Raw genomic sequence first — 22,090 nt, forward strand, 5'->3', positions numbered from 1 at the left:
ATGTGTCAAAGGCATCAGGGGTTAAGCGTACATTGCATGTGGAGGTAGGGGGGACTGAAAAAGCGTGTCGAGAAATACTTGCCATCATACCCTACCCTCAATTATGTGGTTTGAAACAGTGGTTCCACATTAATTGCAGCCTATGTGCTAGTGTGACATTACTGTGATGTCACAGTAGCTGTCAAACAGGGCACCTGTGACCTCTGAATCTGCCCTATGCCACTGGGGTGTAGGAGCTACAGTTCAGGCGACTGAAAGCATGGGACTGGTGTCTGCTATTCTTTTGAAATGGAGCTCATGAAGGCGGGGGGTCTCGTCAGAAGCTCACACTCTGAGATGAAATACCTGCATAATATTCATTTAATCTCATTTCATCATTTGTATAGCACCTTCCACCATGGGTATAGTCCCAATGTACTGTAGGTTGAACGCTCTCGGAGGAACCGAAGTCCAAAGTATGGGCCATTATGCATGTGTGCATTTATGGCCATTAAAGGTTAAGGGAGGTGGCCAGGTCCCTGCCAGCCACCCATGTCTAAATGGTATGTGGATGGGTGGCAGGGGGGGGGGGGTGGGGTAGCACTAGAAAGATACATTGAAGGGATTTGCAGGAGGATAGACTATTGTGTATAGCTACAGAATTTTGGTCGTGAAAGGTAGCAGCATTATGGTAGAGGTGTTGTGCGAAGTGTCATTCGAGTTGTGCGTGGAAGCATATGCGTGCAGGAGTGTGGCTGCATCTTTGTCCACCTCCAAAAGCATGGGTGCGAGATGAAAAAGCAATGATTGTGCAATACAGTGCCTGCCTCCAAAATTCTTCCAAGTGCAATGCATTGCCCACCCCAAAATTAAATCCAGTGCAACTCATTGTCCATTCCAAAAATTCATCCAAGTAGAGGTAGGAGATTGTCATTATGTAGTGCTTTAATCCCATAAGTATGGCCCCAGTACACTTGTAGTGCGAACACCCTCTGTGAGGTAGAATCCCAAGGCAAGGGAAAATTGTCAGAGCACTACAATGTATGCGTGAATGGCCATAGTATAGAGATGGAGGAATGGCTGAGCAACAGCAAGCCACCCATGAAGGTGTCTGTTGCCCCCTCCCCATACATGCAAGTGCAATAAGATTCCTGCCCCAGAAATCTACATCCAACACATTGGCTCTCTAAGGGGCGCAGCAGGTAATGTTCTGAATTGCAATGACTGCTCACTCCCCTTACCATCGTAGCTTAATTGTTGCTGTAGGGTGTTCTGTCCGGAGTCCAAGGGCAAACAGAGATGGGAGCTGCCCTATGCCATGGCTCTTGGCCGTCTCCCCTAGGTCGATCGGTGAAGAGGACTTCCTAAAAGCATTGGCCAATCACACTGCGTGTGGGTGGAAGGTGCAGGGAAGGATACATTGAAGGGGAAGGAGGGGAGAGAAAACACACACAGGGCTCTGGTGTTTGCCGGGCAAAGCTGCTTTGGGAAATTGCCTCCGGGGACTGGGTCTTGCTGCACTCATGGGGTCTCGGCTCAAAAGGATTCATTGATAACCAAAAAAAATAAATAAATAAAGACAGGGCTTATATACAGTTGCCAGATGGAAATTCACAAGAGTCATGCAGTAGAGGGTATAACCTCACATAATAGCAGCGATGCATGATTTCACAACAGACAAGTGAAGAATGATGAGCACAAGTGTGAATGTGTATTTATTAACAAATGCCATCCTCCCCTCACTAACTCACAGTTTTGGATAGCATCTCCTAAAAAACAAATGCGATTTCACCAATATGGTCTTAATGAAACGCAATGGTGGCCCATTTCTGTCAATACTGGTTTATGAGGCACTACATGTACTCCTTACAAGCTCATGCCTATTCTTGGACTACTCCAGTCCATTAAATTGTGGCGGAATAGCACTTGGCTAAAAAGGAATTAAGTATCAGTACAGAGTATTCCCTTCATGGGAAAGGGAACATTGCAAACAGTAATCTGTGGAGGATTAGGACACGGATGCTGTGAAGACATTCTTACCATATAGTTTAGAGTAAAATAAGGCCGACCTTTCCCTAGGTTTATGGGTAGTTACCTACCTAGTTTACTAACTAATGTGCTCGTCAGTCAGAGTGAATGTCTAAAACAAGTCAGTCTATGTCCAAATCTAACCTACCTTACCCTAAGGCCAAGACAACGACTCCCTTCTACTAGATGCTTTGTTTCTTCACAGGGTTATACTCAATAGATCATATGCAAATAGTCTATGTATCCTTTAGAATAGGTTCTGCAGTTCTTTTAGGGGACTGGTAGCTTCCTTGTCCTCTTTCTTATAGATGATCTTTGTTCTGCTCAAGCTCCTTCACTCTCTCTCTTGTAGGACTCCAGACCCCCTTGTGTATGGTTCTACGCTCTGAATTTTTGTTTGGTTGCTCAACTCCCAATTGTAGTTAAACTAATGCTGGGGTGCTCTTCAATGTATGATATTTATCTTACTGACCGCACAGATCTTGACTCCCCAAATGCCTCCCTTTAGTTTCTGTCCTTTTATTTTCAGGAGATGGTTGACCTTCTCCCAAGGCAATAGGATTTCAACTATTTCACTGCAACTCCGTTTGTGGGATTCTCTTTATCTCATTAATATAGTTCCGATTCATCTGCTTATTTCCAGTTCTTGTCCCATTAGTTCTGTACCGTGTCTCGTTTCACTTATACCAAGATCAATTTGTGGTATACCCATTCCCATATTATCACCTTCTGCCTTCAGGGGGTAACGTTACCGGTATCTATAGGACTTTGGACACCCTCTTGGATTCTAGGTAGATCTGCGATTCACTTTCCGCACAGTCTCATATGCATCCCTTTCTCACCTCGTGGATAGAACTGTTGCTGGCACTAGCGCTGGGAGCGCTTCCTTTCCCTGGTGGCGACGCTGTCATTGTGCGGGCCAGCTGCCCACCACAATTGCTGCGTGGTCACACCACCACCAAACTCTCGGTTTCAACTTATTTGGATTTCCTCCGCTCACACACAGGAGTGTCACAGCATTTCACATTCCGAGTTGGCACTGCTCTGGCGAAGGCCTACTCTGCGTTCTGCGACAGCTCTGCCTCCTTCTGCTCTGTTACATACAGGTGGCTTACCCTGGTATTCTCGGCTTTTCACCCTCCCTCAGCTTTCTGCCTCCTCTCACTGGCTCTTTGGCTTAGTCATCCCTTTTCAGCATCCTCTGCACAGTTAATTGGAGACTCTTCATTTAAAGGGAAATCCTCAGTGTCTGTAGTTAATAACATAGGTTCACTTTATTTCATGAATCCGATAGCATTCTAGTGTATTGGTCAAGCCCGTATAAGCCATCACTTGGAGGGCATCAAGGAGTTTCTCACAGGAACGAGTGTCCTTGTCCCCAAAGAAGGAGTGTCGCCTGGAAAGGACTCACTTGGCTCGACCCCCAGATAGGGTGTTGCGTCGCAGGCTCACCTCCCTAGCCTTAGAGGGCGGACTCCCCCTTGGAGCGAAGGGATACATTCCCCTCAATTCATCAGTTCTTAATTGTTAAATGATGACTTCTTGTGCCATGTGTACGCTAGTTTAACGAAGGAAGGGGGCGACTCCTAAATCAATAGGAATGTAATCCACTCCCTCGCCTTTATTTAAGCACATTTGTCTAACTCTTTCTCCATTCTTCTCATCTACCAGTCACCTTGTACACAACCTCTTTTTTTAAGACTTATACCTACTTTCGCTGTCCTCTGAAGTGCCAGCCATGCTCATGGGAAACTAAACTCCTGAACATGACCAAAACAATTGCCAAACACAAATTCCCACACAACGCTCTAGTTACCCTCCACAACCAATCAACCCACACTGGTGCAAGCTGACTGGGCCTTGTTTCGCTCATTCCCCATCCAGTCTTAGCCTCCCTGAATTCACCAGTCTCTCTAAAAACACCCTACTGCACTTCACTGATCTGTCCCTTTGCCACTAGTTGAGGCAAGGGGAGTATTTTAAGTTCATTTAGAAAGCTACATTTGTTATATAAAAATAAATTGCTTTCTAAATTCACTTAACATGTGTGGAAGGGGATATTAGGGGGCCAAAAGTGTTTTGGGGTGTTAACTGGTCTAATTAAGCTTATATTTACTCAATTATTTCATATAAAATGTGCAACAAATGTCCATGGGAAGCCGTTGGTCATTTACTATATCCTTTTTTGTGATTGGACAAGCTTTTCATGCAACTTAACTGTGAAGATCACGATTCTTGATCCTGGGAGAGCTATAGGAGGGAGGATCACATTGAGGAGGGGCGGTGGGGGAGAGGGGTTTGGGGGTTGGACAACCTAAGGGAAGAGGTCATACCTAATGGCCTATTGTCATACTACATCTCATCCTGCTATGAAGGGTAGGAACCAACTGAAAGACCGCAGGAGAAACCAGGGACACCAACCAGGACTTGCGAGTTCACTCAGACAAGGGGAACACCAGGGCATATTGGTGGCACATGGAATACAAGCAATAGTAAATAAAGAAAGCAAGAGTGAAAGAGCGAGAGAGCTTATTATTAAAAGGGGAAACTGAAAACCTTACAAGTATGTGAATGTATACAGTTCAAGCGTATGGGAATCCTGGACAGCATAATATATCAAGTATTATCAAACAAAGTAAATGTGCAAGTCTGGGAGGGGGCAGAGAGCCCATATGAACAGAAGCCCTGGCAGGAGAGTATTCCAGGCAGTTACAAGAAATGTAAAAACGTTAGAGGTCCTGAGAAGAAATATACGGATTAGAAAAAAAGGATTGTGTTAACCAGAAGAGAAGGAGAAAAAACCCTGGCAGGAGAACATACCAGTATCTTAAAAGAGACAAACTTAGAAAACCATCTGGAGCAAGGATCTTCATCTTTGAATTTCTGAGCCGCAGCCATTTATTCTTCCTTTGTGAACACTTTTTTTAAACCACCCAAGGCTAAAGACATTACCATCTTCACATTAGAATTTACTTTATAGTGTTTGGATCAGAACAGAACTTTTGGACAGTTTTGTTTGGACATTCTGACGCAGACAGATCCTTAGTTCAGGTAGGGAGGCTCTTCATAGCAGGGTCAGGGGCATTTTCCCAACTCCTTCATTTTTTAATGAAAGTCTTTAACCAAAATCATGACTCGCTCGTTTGAGTTTTATTTCTGACTCCTCACAATGGATATTGATAACATACCGGATACCATTTGTTATCAGATGTCAAAAGGACAGAATTATAGGTGGGAGGTATAGAATAACGAAACCCTTGAAATTGTGGAAAAAACGATAGTTAAAAACAACGTTAAGGTGTAACAATCCGATGCAAAGAAAGCCTGGAAATTTGGTGTAAAACATTTTGTTGGCGTGACTTTGAAGTGCCGTTTAACACCACAAGACCCCGGAATTCGGCAGGTGCTGAAAGCTATGCCACCTTAACCATGTTACATACCCCCAAGCACAGAGTACATCACAAGTGGCAACAAGAGTGACATCACTGGTACAACAGATAATGCAAGCAAGAAAGATGCAACATTTAAAATCTGCCTTCAAGGGTGGATGCAGGTGCAATAGCTTGGTTGAGTTTAGTTTAACTACTGTCTATTTACAACCATTGTATTCTGACACATCAGAGTTACTCTTTATTGATTGAGCATTCTATCTAGTACCTTTATCACTCGTTCTCAAAACAGTCACCTATGTAAAAAAGACATCAGAGTATGACTTTACACCTGTCCGACAAAGAATACAACATATATTGACTTTAAAAACTGCCCATTGTTGTGCATCACATAAGGCAGGCAACTTACTGAGACGGGTCAGAAACGTGAGGTGGACAACTTTCCAAAGAGTTTTCAACTGTAGCCATTTTATTAAATAAACAGGTCAGATTAACGCCTCACTATCCCTACCCTGATTAGGGATTCCCTGCCTAAAATAAACTAAAAGAAAACCGCTAACAAAAGAATATCTGACCCTCCCACTTCAACAAATAAAGCAAAAAGGAAATATATGGCAATTCAATAATAATGCATAGCATATGATCTGATAAACAATAGGATCAAGGTTTCTTCTCAACCTCAGTGAGATTCCCTTCCCCAGATCTGAACAAGGATTTTTATCCACAGTTCAAAGGAAACAAGGAAATCCGCTTTAGTCCAAGGTTCCAATATAGTTCTTAAGGTTTGATAATCACACAAAGTTCTGTTGCTTTATTAAAGTATCTCAAATCACAGGTGCCCACTCCCGCTGAAATAAGAATGGTCTCACAGTTTTCTTCAAGTAAGCAAGAACATTTGTGTTTGTCAGGATAAAATTCTCCCAATCTTTTGACTTCAGGAAGAATTGAAATTGTTTATTTCTTTCTTAATTGAGAACAAGTTTCACCTCTGTAGAAACAACAAACGTCTGTCAGGATGGTTTACTACAATTTTGGTTTAAACAAATAGTAATTTTTCTTCTACAAGCTTTCACAATGAGTCAACACTAGTTATTGTTACAACCAAAATTCAGCACTTGCATTAACTACCACCTGGATCATTCCTCTGCCAGAATGTTTTAGGCATCTGCCCTACGGGTATACTAGCCTGCCTGTCTTCTTCAACAACAAGAACAGAAAAGTGCTTCAGTGGCAACCTCAAATTTTGAAAAGAAGAAAAATACTTAATTATGCTTTTTTAGCATCAAACTTAAACAAGTTGCGAGGAAAACAAGGAACCACCTTTCTTGGCAACTATGCTAATTTCCCTCTGGATATCCTTCTCCAGAAGGGAAGGCCGTTTGTCTCCTTTTTTCCCCCCGCTTTACCAACAACAAAATAATGACCAACAAGTAGTCTCACTTTCCTGTAGCTTGGCTTTGGCAATGTAGGTTTCTATCGCCTGAAGATCTGTAGGTCATGGCACATAAGCAGTAAATCGCACAATCATTAAGCCTCTCAATAGTCCCCTCTTGCCTCGAGTATGGTTTGTTATATTGGTAATATACTCTTGGTTGGCTTGGGTATGGCTTGTAAGCTTTAAACAGTTTAAAGCTGAACCATGGGGTTCTTGGCCTTTCCACACATGCATTTATACAGTTGTTTCTTTTTAACCAGCACCGCTTTTGTGGGTTTCGTATAGTTCAGTATTCAAGATTACTGTTGCTTTGACTCGCAAGTGAAGCAGCTTCCAGGGAACACACGGACATCATTGGAGCGCTCCGGAGTCACTTGCAAACTGAACTCACCGGGTAAGTCGTTAGATTATACTTCGCTCGGTGTTCGCAGGTCTACGATACTTGTGGTTCCTCGCAGCTGGGTGGACAGCTTCCTGAGAAGGGTCCTCCTTCGCTCACGCCACTGTTGAATGTTGCCTCTGCCGCTCCGGAGAGGTCCAGTGCAACCCAGCCACCTGGAACCTCCAAAGAGGGAACACTTCCCTCACTACGGCTACTTCCTGCTGCGTGAACTCTGCACAACTAAATCCTTTTGGGAAAGCATCTCCTTCGTGCTTCCCACTGCGCAACCTCTGCAACCGGGAGAGTCCGAGGAAAAGGCTGAAACAGGACCCGCCACTGCTTCTGGCGTTTGTGGTCCCAGCATTTTCCCCTCGCCACAGCCCTCCCGCTCAGCTGCAATCTCAGCCCGCAATGCTGCTTCTTCCACTGCTCTGCTTCTCGCTCGCTCTCTAATGCCTACACCGGAGGAGGCTTTTTAAGACTCAGTCCACTTTAGGTGTAGGTCATTTACGCTTACACTAATTGGGAGATCTCCCTCACAGTAGTGTTCCTCTGCATTCCCTCTGCCTCATCCTAGTACTGAGGGTATTCTGTGACTTGATGTCCCTAGCAACAAAGTTAAGTTTTCTAACTCTTTATACTTTACAACAAGCCATCAAAAGAGAAGGGTTTCAGGGAAAGTTAAACAGGGAGTGTTCCCTTCCTCCTGACCCGTTTCCTCCCCATGTGAACCTCCTGCTGAACACCACCACCAGGGTCAGGATCAGAAGGAGTCTGCCTTCCCCTAACCAGATGAGGAAGGTCCCAGGTCGAGGTTGGAGGGGGTCTATTACGGATTCATCTCATTACTGTCATTCTAACAAAACAAATGCTAGGCCTTGACCATGTAAAATAGTAAAGGGTACAGCAGGTAGCCTGCAAAGGTCAACAATGTTACAAATCACTTTTCTTGTTGTGAGGCCACAAAGTAATCAAGACTAGAGTGGCTGATGTACAGGATGGACAAACATTGCAATTGTTTTCATGCTGGGGTTAAAAGCCAGCATTCCACAACGCTTTGGACTAGGACTCCCATTTATACTCACCAGTGCCAAAGCTGGGTAGTGCTATTGGAAGTTGTAATGTAAAACCTCTGGGAATTCAAAGCTTGCAGCCTTACCCTAATTTCCAACTAAATTGTCAAGTGCTATGTGCAAAAAGAACTTTCTGCAGTTCCCCAATCATTATTTACAATGCTTGATGAATGTTTTCAGAACTTCATAAAAGAGTATATTGCATCTGATCATTTAGCGCAGATGCAATTGGGGCGTGGCCAGCGCATAGCTGTAAAGGCACATACCTGAGGAGCTCCTGCGCTGTTAAAAATAGCTTACTTCATAACAGAAATAACAGCTACAGACAGAGGAACCTCTCCCCTACAACTGGACGCCACTCCCGTGAGAAATCGGAGCCGGCAAGCCCTGAACGGGATCGAGGCAGAGAAGCCCCTCGACCTCCCAAGATGGCGGCACCCGCTACGCACTCTGGCGATGGGACCTGGCGCTTCTGAACAGCGAGGTCCGGACGAGCCAGAGGGGCACCATCCACGCTTGCCCCTTCCTCGTACAACCTGCATTGGGGCGCTGACTCACCCCTTGCCCCATGCAACCTGGCAGTGTCACCCCGAGGATCCCGAAGAGTCTGAACCGGGAGACGGGAGGAGACGTCTTCCTTTCTCTGCGCTGCCTGTGAGGGAACCCGGTCAGAGAAAGAGGCAGCGCACGGGCCGACGGGGGTTAGGAGACACAGCTGCGGGTCTCCGCACCGAGATCCACGAACAAAAAGACGCCCGGCCGCAAAGAGTAAGAGGCGCGCCCTGGGATTCCCACAAGGACCCGCCACGGCAAACAGTGAGTCCCCTTCTCCCGCGGGGGGCAGGCTGGATTAATCAACCAGTGCGCAAGACGGGTTGGAACGCCAGATCGGCCCACGGCACTAGGGTCCAGCAAAGCCCTGAGAGCAACAGCCCATGCACCAAATACACTGGCATAACGCCGCTTGAGGACGTCGTCCTGAGGAGCACATAGGGGACCGTCCCCCCCCCCCCCGACTAACGCAGGTCGAGGGAGATTTGATACACCTGGAGTGTGACCCGACCCCGGCGCAACCAGGAGATTAAGTACGCGCACAGGGGGCCCTACTGAACCTACCCAAGCTGGGGATATCACACAGCGACGCCAAATACAGAGGTGACGGTGCACCCCGTGTGAGACCCCGGGGGCCATCAAGCTCGAGTGCGGCCTGGAGACCCGTAAGCTTCACTGGGGGGTCCCCCTGACACTGCATAACGCTGTGCCCGCCTACACAGGCACACCAACTTGAGGCACAACAACCCAAAAACCCCAATACGCCTGGCTCGACGCTGGAGGAGACTTAGGATCTAACTGAGCATAAAGAGTCAGCATGTGGCATTCACTGCATAGCACCACAAAACCTCCCACTACGCGGAAGGGGCAGCACACTGGACCCAAAGGCAGAGATGTCCCCACCCAAATCCAAGACGAAAGTATCAACGACAATAGACTCCTACACGACGGTTAGGCCGAAGCAGTTACTGCAGCAAGACCCCACAGCCAATGCAGTGCCACCGTAATTGGAAACTGACCCCAAAGACACACCAGTCCTCCAAGCTATTGCAGCACTGCGCACCTCTGTTGAAACCAAGATAGAAGAAATGTGGGCAGACATGCAGCTCATGCGCCAAGATGCTCGGAACCTTACAGAGTAAATACAAACAAAGCTACTCTCCAGGACAATGTCGTAAAGACTTCAGAATTGAAAGCAAAAGGTACTGGACTTGGAGTAGAAAGTAGCGAGACTTGAGGCAAGATCTGAGGATGCGGAGGGGCGCGCACGGCGCAACATTAGGATTTTGGGGGTCCCTGAAGACATGGAAGGCCCAGACCCGACAGACTTTGTTGAGACACTGCTCCTACAAGAAATAGGGGCGGGAAAACATTTGCAAGGGTTTTCAGTGGAACACGCCCACAGGTCTCTCCAAAAGCGCCCCCCGTCAGGCTCACACCCACATCCGATAATAGCAAAAATACTAAATTTCCGCGACAGAGAAGTGATACTGCGACATTCCAGAGAAGGCGAGGAGATTAGAAGACAAGACTCCAGATTAGTCATATACCCCGGCTACACCCCTGAGTTCCAACGAGCCAGGAATTCCTTCATACCGGTGAAAGCCAGGCTGCGAACACTTAACCTCAAATATATGCTGCTCTACCCATCTCGCCTCAAAGTTTTGTATAAAGGAAAGGCAATCTTTCTAGAGACCCCTGCTGCAGCAAACATGTGGCTTGAGCACAATAATTTAGCAGAGAACGGAGAGGAACCACAGAAAAGCAGATAAAAGAGAAACAGGCGCCTTGAACATGAACACCAATGGAAGATCCCACGCTGGAGATAAGATGGTTAATAAAATAGCGCAAGGGACCGTGTCAAGATAACTGCAACATCGGCCAGGATCACAAAGAACCACGAGCAAATACATCGCTGACCCACCCCCGCGAGGAAAGTGCAGGTCAAATGCCTACACACTACCTGTGCCGAAAGGCCTGGAGTGGCCCAGAAGGGGAGCTCCCCCCCACCCCCCCGAGCGCTGCAAGTTGGAAGCAACTGCTGGGGGCAGTTTACAGTTAAACGTTTCCGTTTATTCATTCACCCGAATGAAAGTTACAAAAGTTGGTAAGTCTCCAGAATACATCGAGATGAAAGCAGGGGCGAGGGCGGGTGGGGGATACACTATGGGCACTCTCCCTCCGGGAAAACCAGCAACACCCACCCTATATTACCATGGCGGGGAAAATAAAAATAATGACATGGAACTTGAGGGGCCTTGGAACTTCTCTCCGAAGGAACAGAATCAAGTCATACTTGCACAGGAAAAAGGTGGGAATAGCGCCTTTACAAGAAACACACTGCACTGCAGAATCCATAGCCAAACTCCAGGAGCACTGGTACGGGCAGGGATTTGGAACAGCCTATTCAAAGTATGCTAGAGGGGTATATACCTGGATTCACACCCAACTCCCTTTCCGACCATCTAAATTCGTAAATGATCCGGAGGGCAGATATGTGATACTATGGGGACATATCGAGCAACAAGAGCTATGCATAGTGAACTCTTACTTACCCAACAACATCTCGGCCCACTTGGCCTCGATGTACACTAAAAATCACACAACATAGAAATAGTCTGTTCTTCTGGGGCGGGGATTTCAACTGCGTGCGTGACCCAACACTAGATAGATCATTACCACCACCCACCATCACAACACAACTGCGCTAAACACGCAAACAGGTTAGACTTGGCCGATATATGGAGGGAGCTCACCCCCAGACCCGAAATTAGTCGTACTTCTCATCCCCACATGGCCTCCATACAAGGCTAGAAACATCTACCCCAGATGAAAGGTGCAGAGTACCTGGGGAGAACGATCTCGGATCACTCCCCCTTGCTGATAGAATGGAACCACACCGGCCCCAGACCCCCCGCCCCCCATCCCCATCCCCATCCCCATGTGGCGCATGCCGATAGAGGCCCTGAAGGACCAAGCATTCAGGGATGAATTGCAGGACTCAATAGATGACTACATAGAACTGAATAAGGGGAGCGTAGACCATGTGAGCACAGTATGGGAGGCCCCAAAAATAGTGACCAGGGGTGCGATTATGGCAAAAGCAGGTGGCATCAGGAGACTGCTCTGTGATGAACTAGCTCAAGGGGAAGCGGAGATTGAGAGGCTTAGTACCGATCCCACAGACCCACAGCGACATGAAGACAGGCTTAGGACACTCCGAGACAAATGCTCAAACACCTGGAATGGACTTGCTAAGTTCGATTACGTTACCAGAACGAACAGGGCACACGGCACACAGAGGCAGACAGACCCAGTAGGCTCTTAGCCTGGCTCTGCAGAAAGGAACATCCCAGGCATACCATCACCATGATACAAGACGCGCAAGGTAATACACACCAGACCCAGCAAGACATAAATGACACCTTTAAGCACTACTACACACACTTATACGCTCATGAAACTGAAGTACCTGCAGACCAGATTTCGGACACCCTAGAAGAGAAAGGGTTGCCCAGGCTTTCTTCAGCACAGACAGAAGCCCTAGAGGCAGACATTACAACAGAAGACGTTGCTGAAGCGATTAAGACGCAAACTACGTGCAAAGCCCCTGGGAGCAACGGGTTACCCCCGGAATTTTACAAAACCTATGGCTCCACCCTGATACAACTCTTACATGAGGTCTTCCGGCAAACATACAAACGAGGTATCCTACCTGATAGCATGAGGGAAACCCTAGTGATCTCAGTTCTTAAACCAAATAAGCCGGCTGAACACTGCGACTCATATCGCCCGCTAGCTATGCTTAATTACGATGTCAAACTGCCAACTACGATCCTAGCTCAGAGGCTGTCCAGGCTGATAGGTTATATTGTGCATGTGGATCAATGTGGGTTTGTCCCAGGCCGGAACACGACGAACTTACGCAGACTTCAACACATTATTAAGCAAACAGACGCTAGCACCGAACCCTACGCCCTACTATCACTCGATGCCATTAAGGCGTTCGATTCTATATTTTGAGAGTGGCTGCTAGCAGTCTTGAAGGAATTTGGTTTTGGCCCAAGATTCATCAGGTGGGTTTGAATACTCTACACCAAGCCAAGGGCACGAGTTAAAACTGGGAGACACAGTTCAGAAGCTTGGGACATATGCAGAGGCACCCGGGAAGGCTGCTCGTCATCTCCGACGCTTTACATACTAGGCCTAGAACCCATCGCCATTTATTTTCGAAAGCAATTTTTTGATGCCGGAATAAGGCTGGGAGGGATAGATATCATCATTTCACTCTATGCGGATGATGTCCTGCTGTATGTCAGAGACCCACACCTTCATGTCCCAACCATACTAGAAGTTCGACAATTTTTCTAAAGTCTCAGGCATACAATTTAGTAGGGCAAAATCCTGCCTATTCCCGCTAGTAGGCCTTAAAGACAGGGGTGCAAAGGAGCTCCCAACGCTAGGGATACAGTGGCAGACTACCAAGTTTCGCTACTTAGGTATCCAGATCATGCACACCCCGCAACTGATGCACGAACATAACACAGAATCAGTAATACCCACACTGCACAGATCAATGACCTTCTGAGCAAAACTCCCACTGTCAGCAATAGGCAGAATTTCGATAACTAAAATGATCGTCCTCCCTAGGCTCCTGTATAGATTCCAAAACGTACAATATTACATCAGGAACCAGTTCTTCCGCCTACTAGAGTCGATAGTCTGAGAATTCATCTGGGGACGAGGCAGGCATAAAATAGCACACTCCACATTGGTCTTACACTATGCCCAAGGTGGAATCCAACTCCCGAACTTCGAGAAATATCTGGCAGCCCAACTCAGCTTTGAATCTAAATGGTTAGCCGACGAGACCACATCTGAGACGCCCCTGCTACAGTCCCTGATCTTCCCACTGCAGCTAAAGGAGCTTATTTTGCTGCCACCTACTGAGAAACACACCCTTCATAGCCACCCTGAGAAAACAAATTTGGCAAAGAGTGAGTCACTAAGACACCAAACACACTTGTACTCCCCAGAAATACCATTGGTCTGGGGCCTGTGTAAAACGGACTCGGACTTGCTACACCTTAGGGTCTGGGAAAGAAAGGGGTTTACACATGGGGAGACCTATACGAAGAGTGCTCCTTCAGGGAGTTTGGTTCATTGCAGAGCACAGATGGGATACCCACTGGTCAATATTTTATCGACGGATACGCAAAATAGCATGACATAAATGGGACACCTGGCCAGAAGAGCCTGAGGCGGAACCTCTCACAACTCTACTATACAACTTAGGCGAGGGACAGAAATTGGTCTCCCAAATATACAGCCAGCTCAATGAGACACTCAAAAGCAAGTGGGAGACGGACACTGGGCGAGAAAAGTCAGAGGGAGAATGGAACAGGGCGTGTCTAGAAACCACAGATTCTGCTTTATACAACTAAATGTCCTGCTCCGGACATACCTCACTCCACACAGGCTAATGACATTCAACAAGCAGGCGAGCCCTAACTGCCCATGGTGCAAAGAGGACAAGGCAGATCTCATACACATGTTCTGGGAATGCAACACAGTACAATCCCTATGGGCAAAAGTCAAGCAGACATACGAGAGCGGGCACCTCCACTTACAGAAGGTCCCCCGAGGAATGCCTCTTGGGAACATATCCCAGACCGGCCAAACTTAAACACTGGGTGAAACTAATGGACTTACTGTGCATAGTGGCTAAAAGACATATCGCCATGTCCTGGAAAAAGCCAGCGGGGCCCAGTCATAACGCTTGACACAATGAACTTATAAGATGGGTCAACGCAGAAACAAGAGCATGGGAAGATAGCGTCGCCAGGTCAACCGACAAATCAAGCACAACCCTGGAAGCATGGAGGGAGATAATCAGAACTATAATCTACCCCTCAGATGTTAAACCCCCCCATGAGAAAACATGGCCTGGACTAGGCAGAACCACATGAACATAGAAACCCATAAGGGAAACCCCCAAACAATTAATGAAACTGCTGAACTCAGGAATCCCCCCCCCCTTCCGTGCATCACGCCCTGCTGAGGACCCAAAAACTGAATGAAGACTAGATAAGGAGACAGTAAAAGTTCTTATGTTTATGTTTGAAAATGTTCTTCTCTTTTTTCTTCTGTCCTTGTCACCTATTATATAACACCAAAGATTTTGCATCTGATAATGAGCCTGACTTAACATATTTCACTATGTAATGTTATGATAAATGACAATAAACAAACAAGGTTGAAAATAAACAGCACAGATGCAATCAAAAATGTTTCTCCATGGCTGGTGAGATCGAGGAAGTCGCAGGTGCCGTTCAGCCAGATTTCTCATATGAGGTCATCGCAGATGGCATCTGACATGTCCTAAGTGACTAGGGAGTACGGTTAAGTGGAAGGGCTGTCATGTCGGAAGTATTGTCGAGTGCTGACATACATTGGTCTACATTCAGTGCTTGGTAGGAGAATGTACATGTAAACGCCAGTGTGCATGAGTGAAAGTCGCATGGCGACAGCAACAGTGCAATGTCACATATTTTATATTTCATTTTAGTCCATTGAACTTTTCTTTCACAATACATTATTAAAAAACAATATCAAAGTCACAAACTGTCAATGCACATGTGCGACTTACTTGGAACTGTACATGTGCATGAAACCTACCTGGATACTTCGCCAGATCACATCAACAGTATTTTTAAATGCACACCAACCAATGTATCTCTTGCACACACGATCTGCTGTACCAGTGATGTCACTCATGCCATAACTGAAGTCATATTTGATCAGTGATGTCATCAGTGTGCTTAGGGGTATCATATGGTTATGGTGGCGTGGCTTTCATCACCTACCAAATTTCAGGGATTTTGTAGTGTTAAATCAGCACCTTAATGTCACATCAACAAAACCTTTGACACCAAATTTCCAGGGTTTCGTTGCATCATATTGTTTCACCTTAACGGTGCTTTAACTAACGCTTTTTCACTGCATACTATAGTAAATTACTGGAGTTCACTCTGTACTGTAGAAGTAATAGTGTTAAAGTAACGTCATTGTTTCTACCGGTTCCTGTAGTTCACTTGGGACTTGTTGAGGCTCAGTACTGTATTTCGGATTTTTTCTGTCCATCGGGTTTGCCCCTGGGCCGATTCCTGAACGCCATCCTCGGCTTCATTTTCAAACTGTACAGCCCTCGTACTCACAAATTAGGTGAGTCACCTTTATGTTATGTAGTAAAATAGATCAATGCTGCATCCCTTTACTGTGTTTTTCTAATACACCACTGCATTAGGTGTATCTTCCTAAATGCCTGTTTTTAATACTAATGCACTACTGAAAGTGAATAAATGTTTAAATGTTTGTTTTTTGTTATTTTGTTGGGTTATTTAGTCTGGGACTCATTAATATCGTACTAATCCATCCAATCTCAAGAGTGAAGCCAGACTGCTGTGCTATGTCATCGATTGAGAGTTTTTGTCTTTTTGTGGACACCCCGTTCTCCACTCAGGCTAGGTCTCTTCAAAACAGTTACCAGGGGGGCGTGGAACAACCTCCCCAACAATAATCTGTACTGGTTCAATGCCCATTGATGCACCTACAAATTCTCCCTCCATGTAAAGACTGAGGTAAAGTACCAGACTTCAGAAAATAGTTATTGAACAGGCAGACAATGTAAAAAGAAAGGTCACCTCTGATATGGGGACACAGCCCTCAACTTAAAAGAGGAGACATAAATTAAAATAAAAGGCCGCTATTTTCTAAACATTCTTTCATATTAAGAGCATACTGAGAAGTACAAAAAAAAAATAACCTATGCAATCCTTTCATACCTCTCATTACTGTTCTCACTGATCGAATAAGGTTCATTAGCTGTGATTTTACACCAGGTTCATCTCCAAATCCTCCGATGCCATGGTCTGCTCCCCAGCCAACTGAAAGATACACAGAGGAAAGAATCGAACAAAGTAAATATACAAGTTCGTATCACAATTTGTATATAACTGAATACTTAAAGTAATCTTGTGTTGGGTACACTAGGTTACACAAAACATGTATCCATACAGTCAGTGGTGACAGGCGATATGTTTTTTGAGAAAGGGTATAATCTTTCTCCAAGTTGTCACTTAAGCATATCCATTTAAGGTAGTTATGGTGTGGTGCAGGGATAGGACTCCATTATGTGGTGCGACGATTCACGGGATCTTGTCACGTCCTGGGGCTTCCCCGTGAGGCTAGGCTGCTATCTTCCATGGGGTGGTGGAATGTGGGACCTCCCAGGGAGAGACTCCTCTCCTGTGGATAAGACTCCAGCCCCGTGACAGACCTCCCTATTTTCCTCAGAAGCCATGACACTGGCGAAAGCCACATTTAACATCAGAACAGATAGTGGTACTATTTTCTGTTGTAAAGTCTCACATCTAAGATGTGCTTTGACGGAGAAGAAGAAGAGTCAATTAAACATGCAGAGTAACCACAGACTGCATTACCAAGAGACTGTGATGGTGGCCCCAAGGAGGCATTACGATTGCAACAGAGAACTAAGTTGACGTCATGGTGGGGCAGGCCCAGCTATTCAAGGTAAATACTAAGGAAGGACTAGTGTTGTGGGGAAGCAGCAGCCATGAAGGAAGCTAACATCCATACTGCGCAACCTGGATGTTCAATCCCAGGGCATCTGAAATCCTGACAGACAGTGTCTTCGGGCAAGAAGCAGGAGGGGCTACACAAGCCGGTGGAAGAACGACTCGCTACTGTAGCAGCAAGAATCCGGTGGTGGCAGGAGGTGGACTTGGTGGTCCATTAACATCTTAGAGAACACTGTGGAAATCACTCTGAGGAGGCGCATAGACTGAAGAGCAGCAGAAAAGCATGCAGAAGCAACTCTGACCAGAGACCCAGGGAAGAACCAGCCACACTCCCCTATCAAGAGTTGCTGGCAAGCCTAGGGAGGTACAAGAGTCGAGCATTCCACGGGAGAAAACTCACTCATCGCAGTAGTGATATCCAGAGAACCAAGAAAGTCTTAGTTGGGAGTAATCTCCCTGGTCACAATAGTGACACCCAGCAAACCAAGGAAGTCACAGGAGGAATATCCCTGGTTACAAGTGTGATCTAAAAAGCAGCCAAAGCCAAGAGTGTATTGTGTGTGAACTCCCTTGTCACAGTGGTGAACTCAATAAGCCTGAGAGCTTTAAAATCAACGACTGTCTAGAAGCAAACTCCCCAACGATCAAGAGCAGCCACAGGACCCAAGGAGCCCGGACAGTATTTAGGAGCATAAGAAGATTGAGGCAGATTCCTACCCCTTGTGAGGAGATGACTTTTTAGGAACAGCTTTTAAGATTCCTCTAAACAGACCAGGAGAAGGGAGTCTTTCTCCTGGTCATATTGGTTGCAATACACCCTATGGAAAAAGACTGAATTATTACACCAGGAAAAGGGAGTAAGTTTATTGAATCCTTTTTGTTGGTCTACTAGTTGGGAGGATAGAGTAGTTTGGACAGAGGACAGTGTTTTGGTTTTGACATGCAGCCAGACGACGAGCACCATAGCCATCATTAGTTTAGGTACGGATAACCTTATAAAAAAATTGGGAAAGATAGGTTATTTGTCCTTTTGCTAATAGAGTCTTTAGACAAAATGCCATCTTGTTGTCCGCCTCCACACACTACTACGCCACAGTGGTTGGAATCGAGAATTTCACAACCGAGGTCAAAACATGCTAAAACAATAAAAGCTGTACAGGTCACAAACAGTGCACATGTGCTATTCATGCCTGCTGTTGCCATAGAAAGTGTTCCAACAAAATATGCCAGCATGACCATGGAAAATGTATTTTCATGTTGCCAATGAATAATATATGGCAGGATTGCTACTGTGAAAAAAAGTTTCACGATGGTTAAGCTACACAAACAAACACATATTGGCATAAAAACAGAACTGAGCCAGGACAGCTATGAGAGTATTAAGGAGATATTACAGAACATGTATTTTGAAGCTGGGCGCACAGGGCTTATAGCGTCATCCTGAATAAAGGGTCCTATGAGTAGATAGTGAAAATAAATCTATTTTGCTGGTCTATATCACAGTTGAAGTAACCAGCAACCAGCTCAGCATCATCATCATCATCATCATCTAGGACTTCCCATTAGGGTGTTACATTATAGAGATAACTTGAGCATGTTAAAAAGGGAGAAATGGACATGGTAGAAGGAGAAAATGGACAAATTGCTTTGAGCCTGGAGGGATGAGTTACGAATGGACGTGTGGAAGATTTGTTGAGTGGAGGTTTTAAATTCAGCATGGACCAAATACTTCTGTACATACACAAACATATTTTCTACTGTAAATATAGGTTGTAGTCCTACACAGCATGGGTCTGAAAGATGACAAATGATGGCGTGCGGCAAGGGGGTGCTGGTTTAATAAGCATGCTTTGGTCCTGTAACTGAGTAACAAAATGCTGCTGTGATGTGAACAAGTCTGAGGCGAAACTCTTGCAGACGCTGGGTCAACAATTCAGAACAGCATACGGGTGTCCATCAGAGAATTGTGTTATGTTGGCTGATTTTGAAAGCACACTTCCAAAAGGTATCTTGGCGCTAGATATCCAACACGCACAGACAGCAACTAAAACAAAAAGGCTTTTAGAGTATGTCTAAATGCTCGATGATACGCAGTCTCCCAAAGAAATTGTGGGATTGAATTCCAGCAGCAACCGAGAAAGCTTGGTCACCAGTTCTAGACAGTCTATAATGTGGGTTCTAAATTAAACATCTATCTTGGGAACAGATATGTGGACCCGGAATGTACATCTGAAAGTAAAGGTATTGCGCACCTTGCCCATCAAAGGCCTTGTGCACAATACATAGAGTACATGAGTTAAAGGGGACCAGCTTCTCAACTGGAAGCCAATGCATATTCTGCAGCACTGGTGAGATGTAAGATCCGTAGGGAGAGCCAGTAACCACCTAGCCCCAACGATCAGAAAAAGTTGCAGAGGATGAACAAGGTATTGGGGTTGAGCCAGATAAGAGTGAATTGCAATAATCGATCTATCCAGCTCAACACCATGCTGCAACTGGGGTGATGAAAGGGTCCCTGGAATTCCCCTCCTCACCCCCATGAACATGACAGCCCAAAGAGTCAAGAAAGCAAGATGCAACTCACTGTTTGGACAGCCCCCAGCAGGGCCAGTGACATCTACATATGCAAACAAATATTCACCAAGGCAACCATTCAAACCTTATCCAGTCAACGTCTTTATGGATACAGGTGCAACACTGATCATTGATCAAAACAGCTCAATGGATCAGATTGACTGAATAGCGAACATCCATTGTGCTGATGGCATTAGTAACCCCGTGACATAGCAACGTTAGTCATGAAGCAAACTCGTCCATGCATGAAGTTACACTGACACACACGAAGGACATGCTTACACAGTTCTGTAGATCGAGGACAGATACATATGCATACTGTCGAAAGCCTTCATTTTTTTTTCTCATTTACAAAACACAGAAAGCAAGACAGGGAAGAGTTGCAGAGCAAGCTTGCAGGCGTTTATTGCAATTAACCATATGAACTACAGGGTCATATAAGGAGCCTTGAAGAGCCAAATACTACTAACATATAAAAAAAGCATGGTATAGATATATAGAAATCATAGTGTAACTAGTGAGGTTACTTGAGGCCACAGGCCCTGGGAGGAGAGGCGAAGAAAAGCAGAATTAGGCTGCACGAAGCAGCATACCAGGGCTCGCAACCAAGGTCAGCGATGAACAGGCCATTCCTGGGCCTCGGAGACAAGGAGCATCCTGCAAAATACTAGCATAAATCCTCACAAACATGCAGACCAGAGAGCTCCATTTCATGGTCCTCAACCATGTGGTTCGGCCGAGCCAGACAAATGGTCATTCACCCGCGGTGGATTAGCAGTTCCCAGAAACAGAAGTGATACATGGATTCTTTAACAACGTGGCAACCCAGCGGGCACTCTGAAAGGCAAAGTGGTAATACTAACAGTTGCACTGGGAACAGTGTTTCTCATCACCTCGAGACGGTGTGCTGAGAACAGGTAGATCAGCTCCAGCCAGTCAGGGAACACAAATCCAGGGGTGGATGGCAGAGGACAAGGGTCGATGGTAATCCTGCAACAATGTAAGGGATGGGGAAGGGTCAGGCAAGCCACCTGACATACAAAGGCCAATAGAGTAACCTCTATAGGTGCCGTGTATAGGCACTACCACCCCAACTATACAATCATGTACCCTCGTAGGTTTTTGGGCAAGAGCCCCATGTTGTGATGCAGTAAATGAACAAAATTGCCCAGCACGGGCGCAGGAGCTGTGATTTTGGGAGATTCTCAATGTCCTGTATGATCTCAGTCTATTTGTGTAATAAACATTTCTAACTTGCCCTTGGCCGAGTCCTCACTCTGTGTACTAGGGGAAGGGTTTGTTGGGCCCTTGGTGAGCGAACAGTAAGCTCGTAGTGTGAACCCCAGTCCCTCTGGTATACCCTAGCCAATCAGTTGGTAGCATAGGAATGGTTCCGCCTCTTCCATCGCAGAGCCTGGAGGCCTGCGAAACTCGCAGAGTGAGTTCTACGGGAGGAGCACCCACGTGCAGAGGCCATCCGTAGCCAGTTTGGAGAATATCCTGGCCGTGGTCCATGAGGAGCCCAGTAGACCAGAGGGGTGATGCAGCAGCTTTGGGGGGAGCCGGTAGCCAAACTGCGTCAGTGGATCATAGAGTGCAAGTATTGACTCAGCCACACAGCAACTAAGGGGTGTGGTGAAGAAATGTTGGGTATGGGCTGGTGACTATTGGTGTTCAGTATCTTTGAACTAACGTGGAGTATCGTTTAGTAGTATTGAGTACTGTGAAGAATAGTAGTGAAAGGAGCGGGGGTAGATGTAATTTCTGTGGTTAGGGAGCATTCCGTCTTTACGTAAAAGGTTCAGGCGAATAACCTAGACCATTGAAGGGTATGGATGACAAGCATTATGTAAATATTAGATTTCCTGTGAATTGCTCGGGTCATGGATGATGGCATCCCTGTGTATAGGGCTTAGCAAATGGAGCTAGCTTAAATTGTGAAAGGTGTTCTTCTGGTTAAGTCTCATCTAGCGGAGGTGTTTTATCTACAAGGAGACGCTGTAGGTACAGCCTGAGCACAAGAAATATTGGTATCCCCGGTTAGGAGGCACGAAGACAGCAGTGGGTATATGTCGGGT

The 22,090-nt window shown here is 45.9% G+C and overlaps 1 protein-coding gene across 1 annotated transcript in view; it reads right to left on the reverse strand.

Moving 5' to 3' along the window:
* The window catches only part of IER3IP1 (immediate early response 3 interacting protein 1), a 95,733-nt gene that overhangs the window by 16,020 nt on the left and 57,623 nt on the right, over nt 1-22,090 (reverse strand). Inside the window, exon 2 of the mRNA XM_069626936.1 lies at nt 16,683-16,784. Coding sequence (XP_069483037.1) covers nt 16,683-16,784 — 102 coding nt within the window. The remainder of the gene's footprint in view (nt 1-16,682; nt 16,785-22,090) is intronic.

Source organism: Ambystoma mexicanum, chromosome 6p (assembly GCF_040938575.1).
Source record: "Ambystoma mexicanum isolate Mex_15411 chromosome 6p, UKY_AmexF1_1, whole genome shotgun sequence".
Classification (NCBI taxonomy): domain Eukaryota; kingdom Metazoa; phylum Chordata; class Amphibia; order Caudata; family Ambystomatidae; genus Ambystoma; species Ambystoma mexicanum.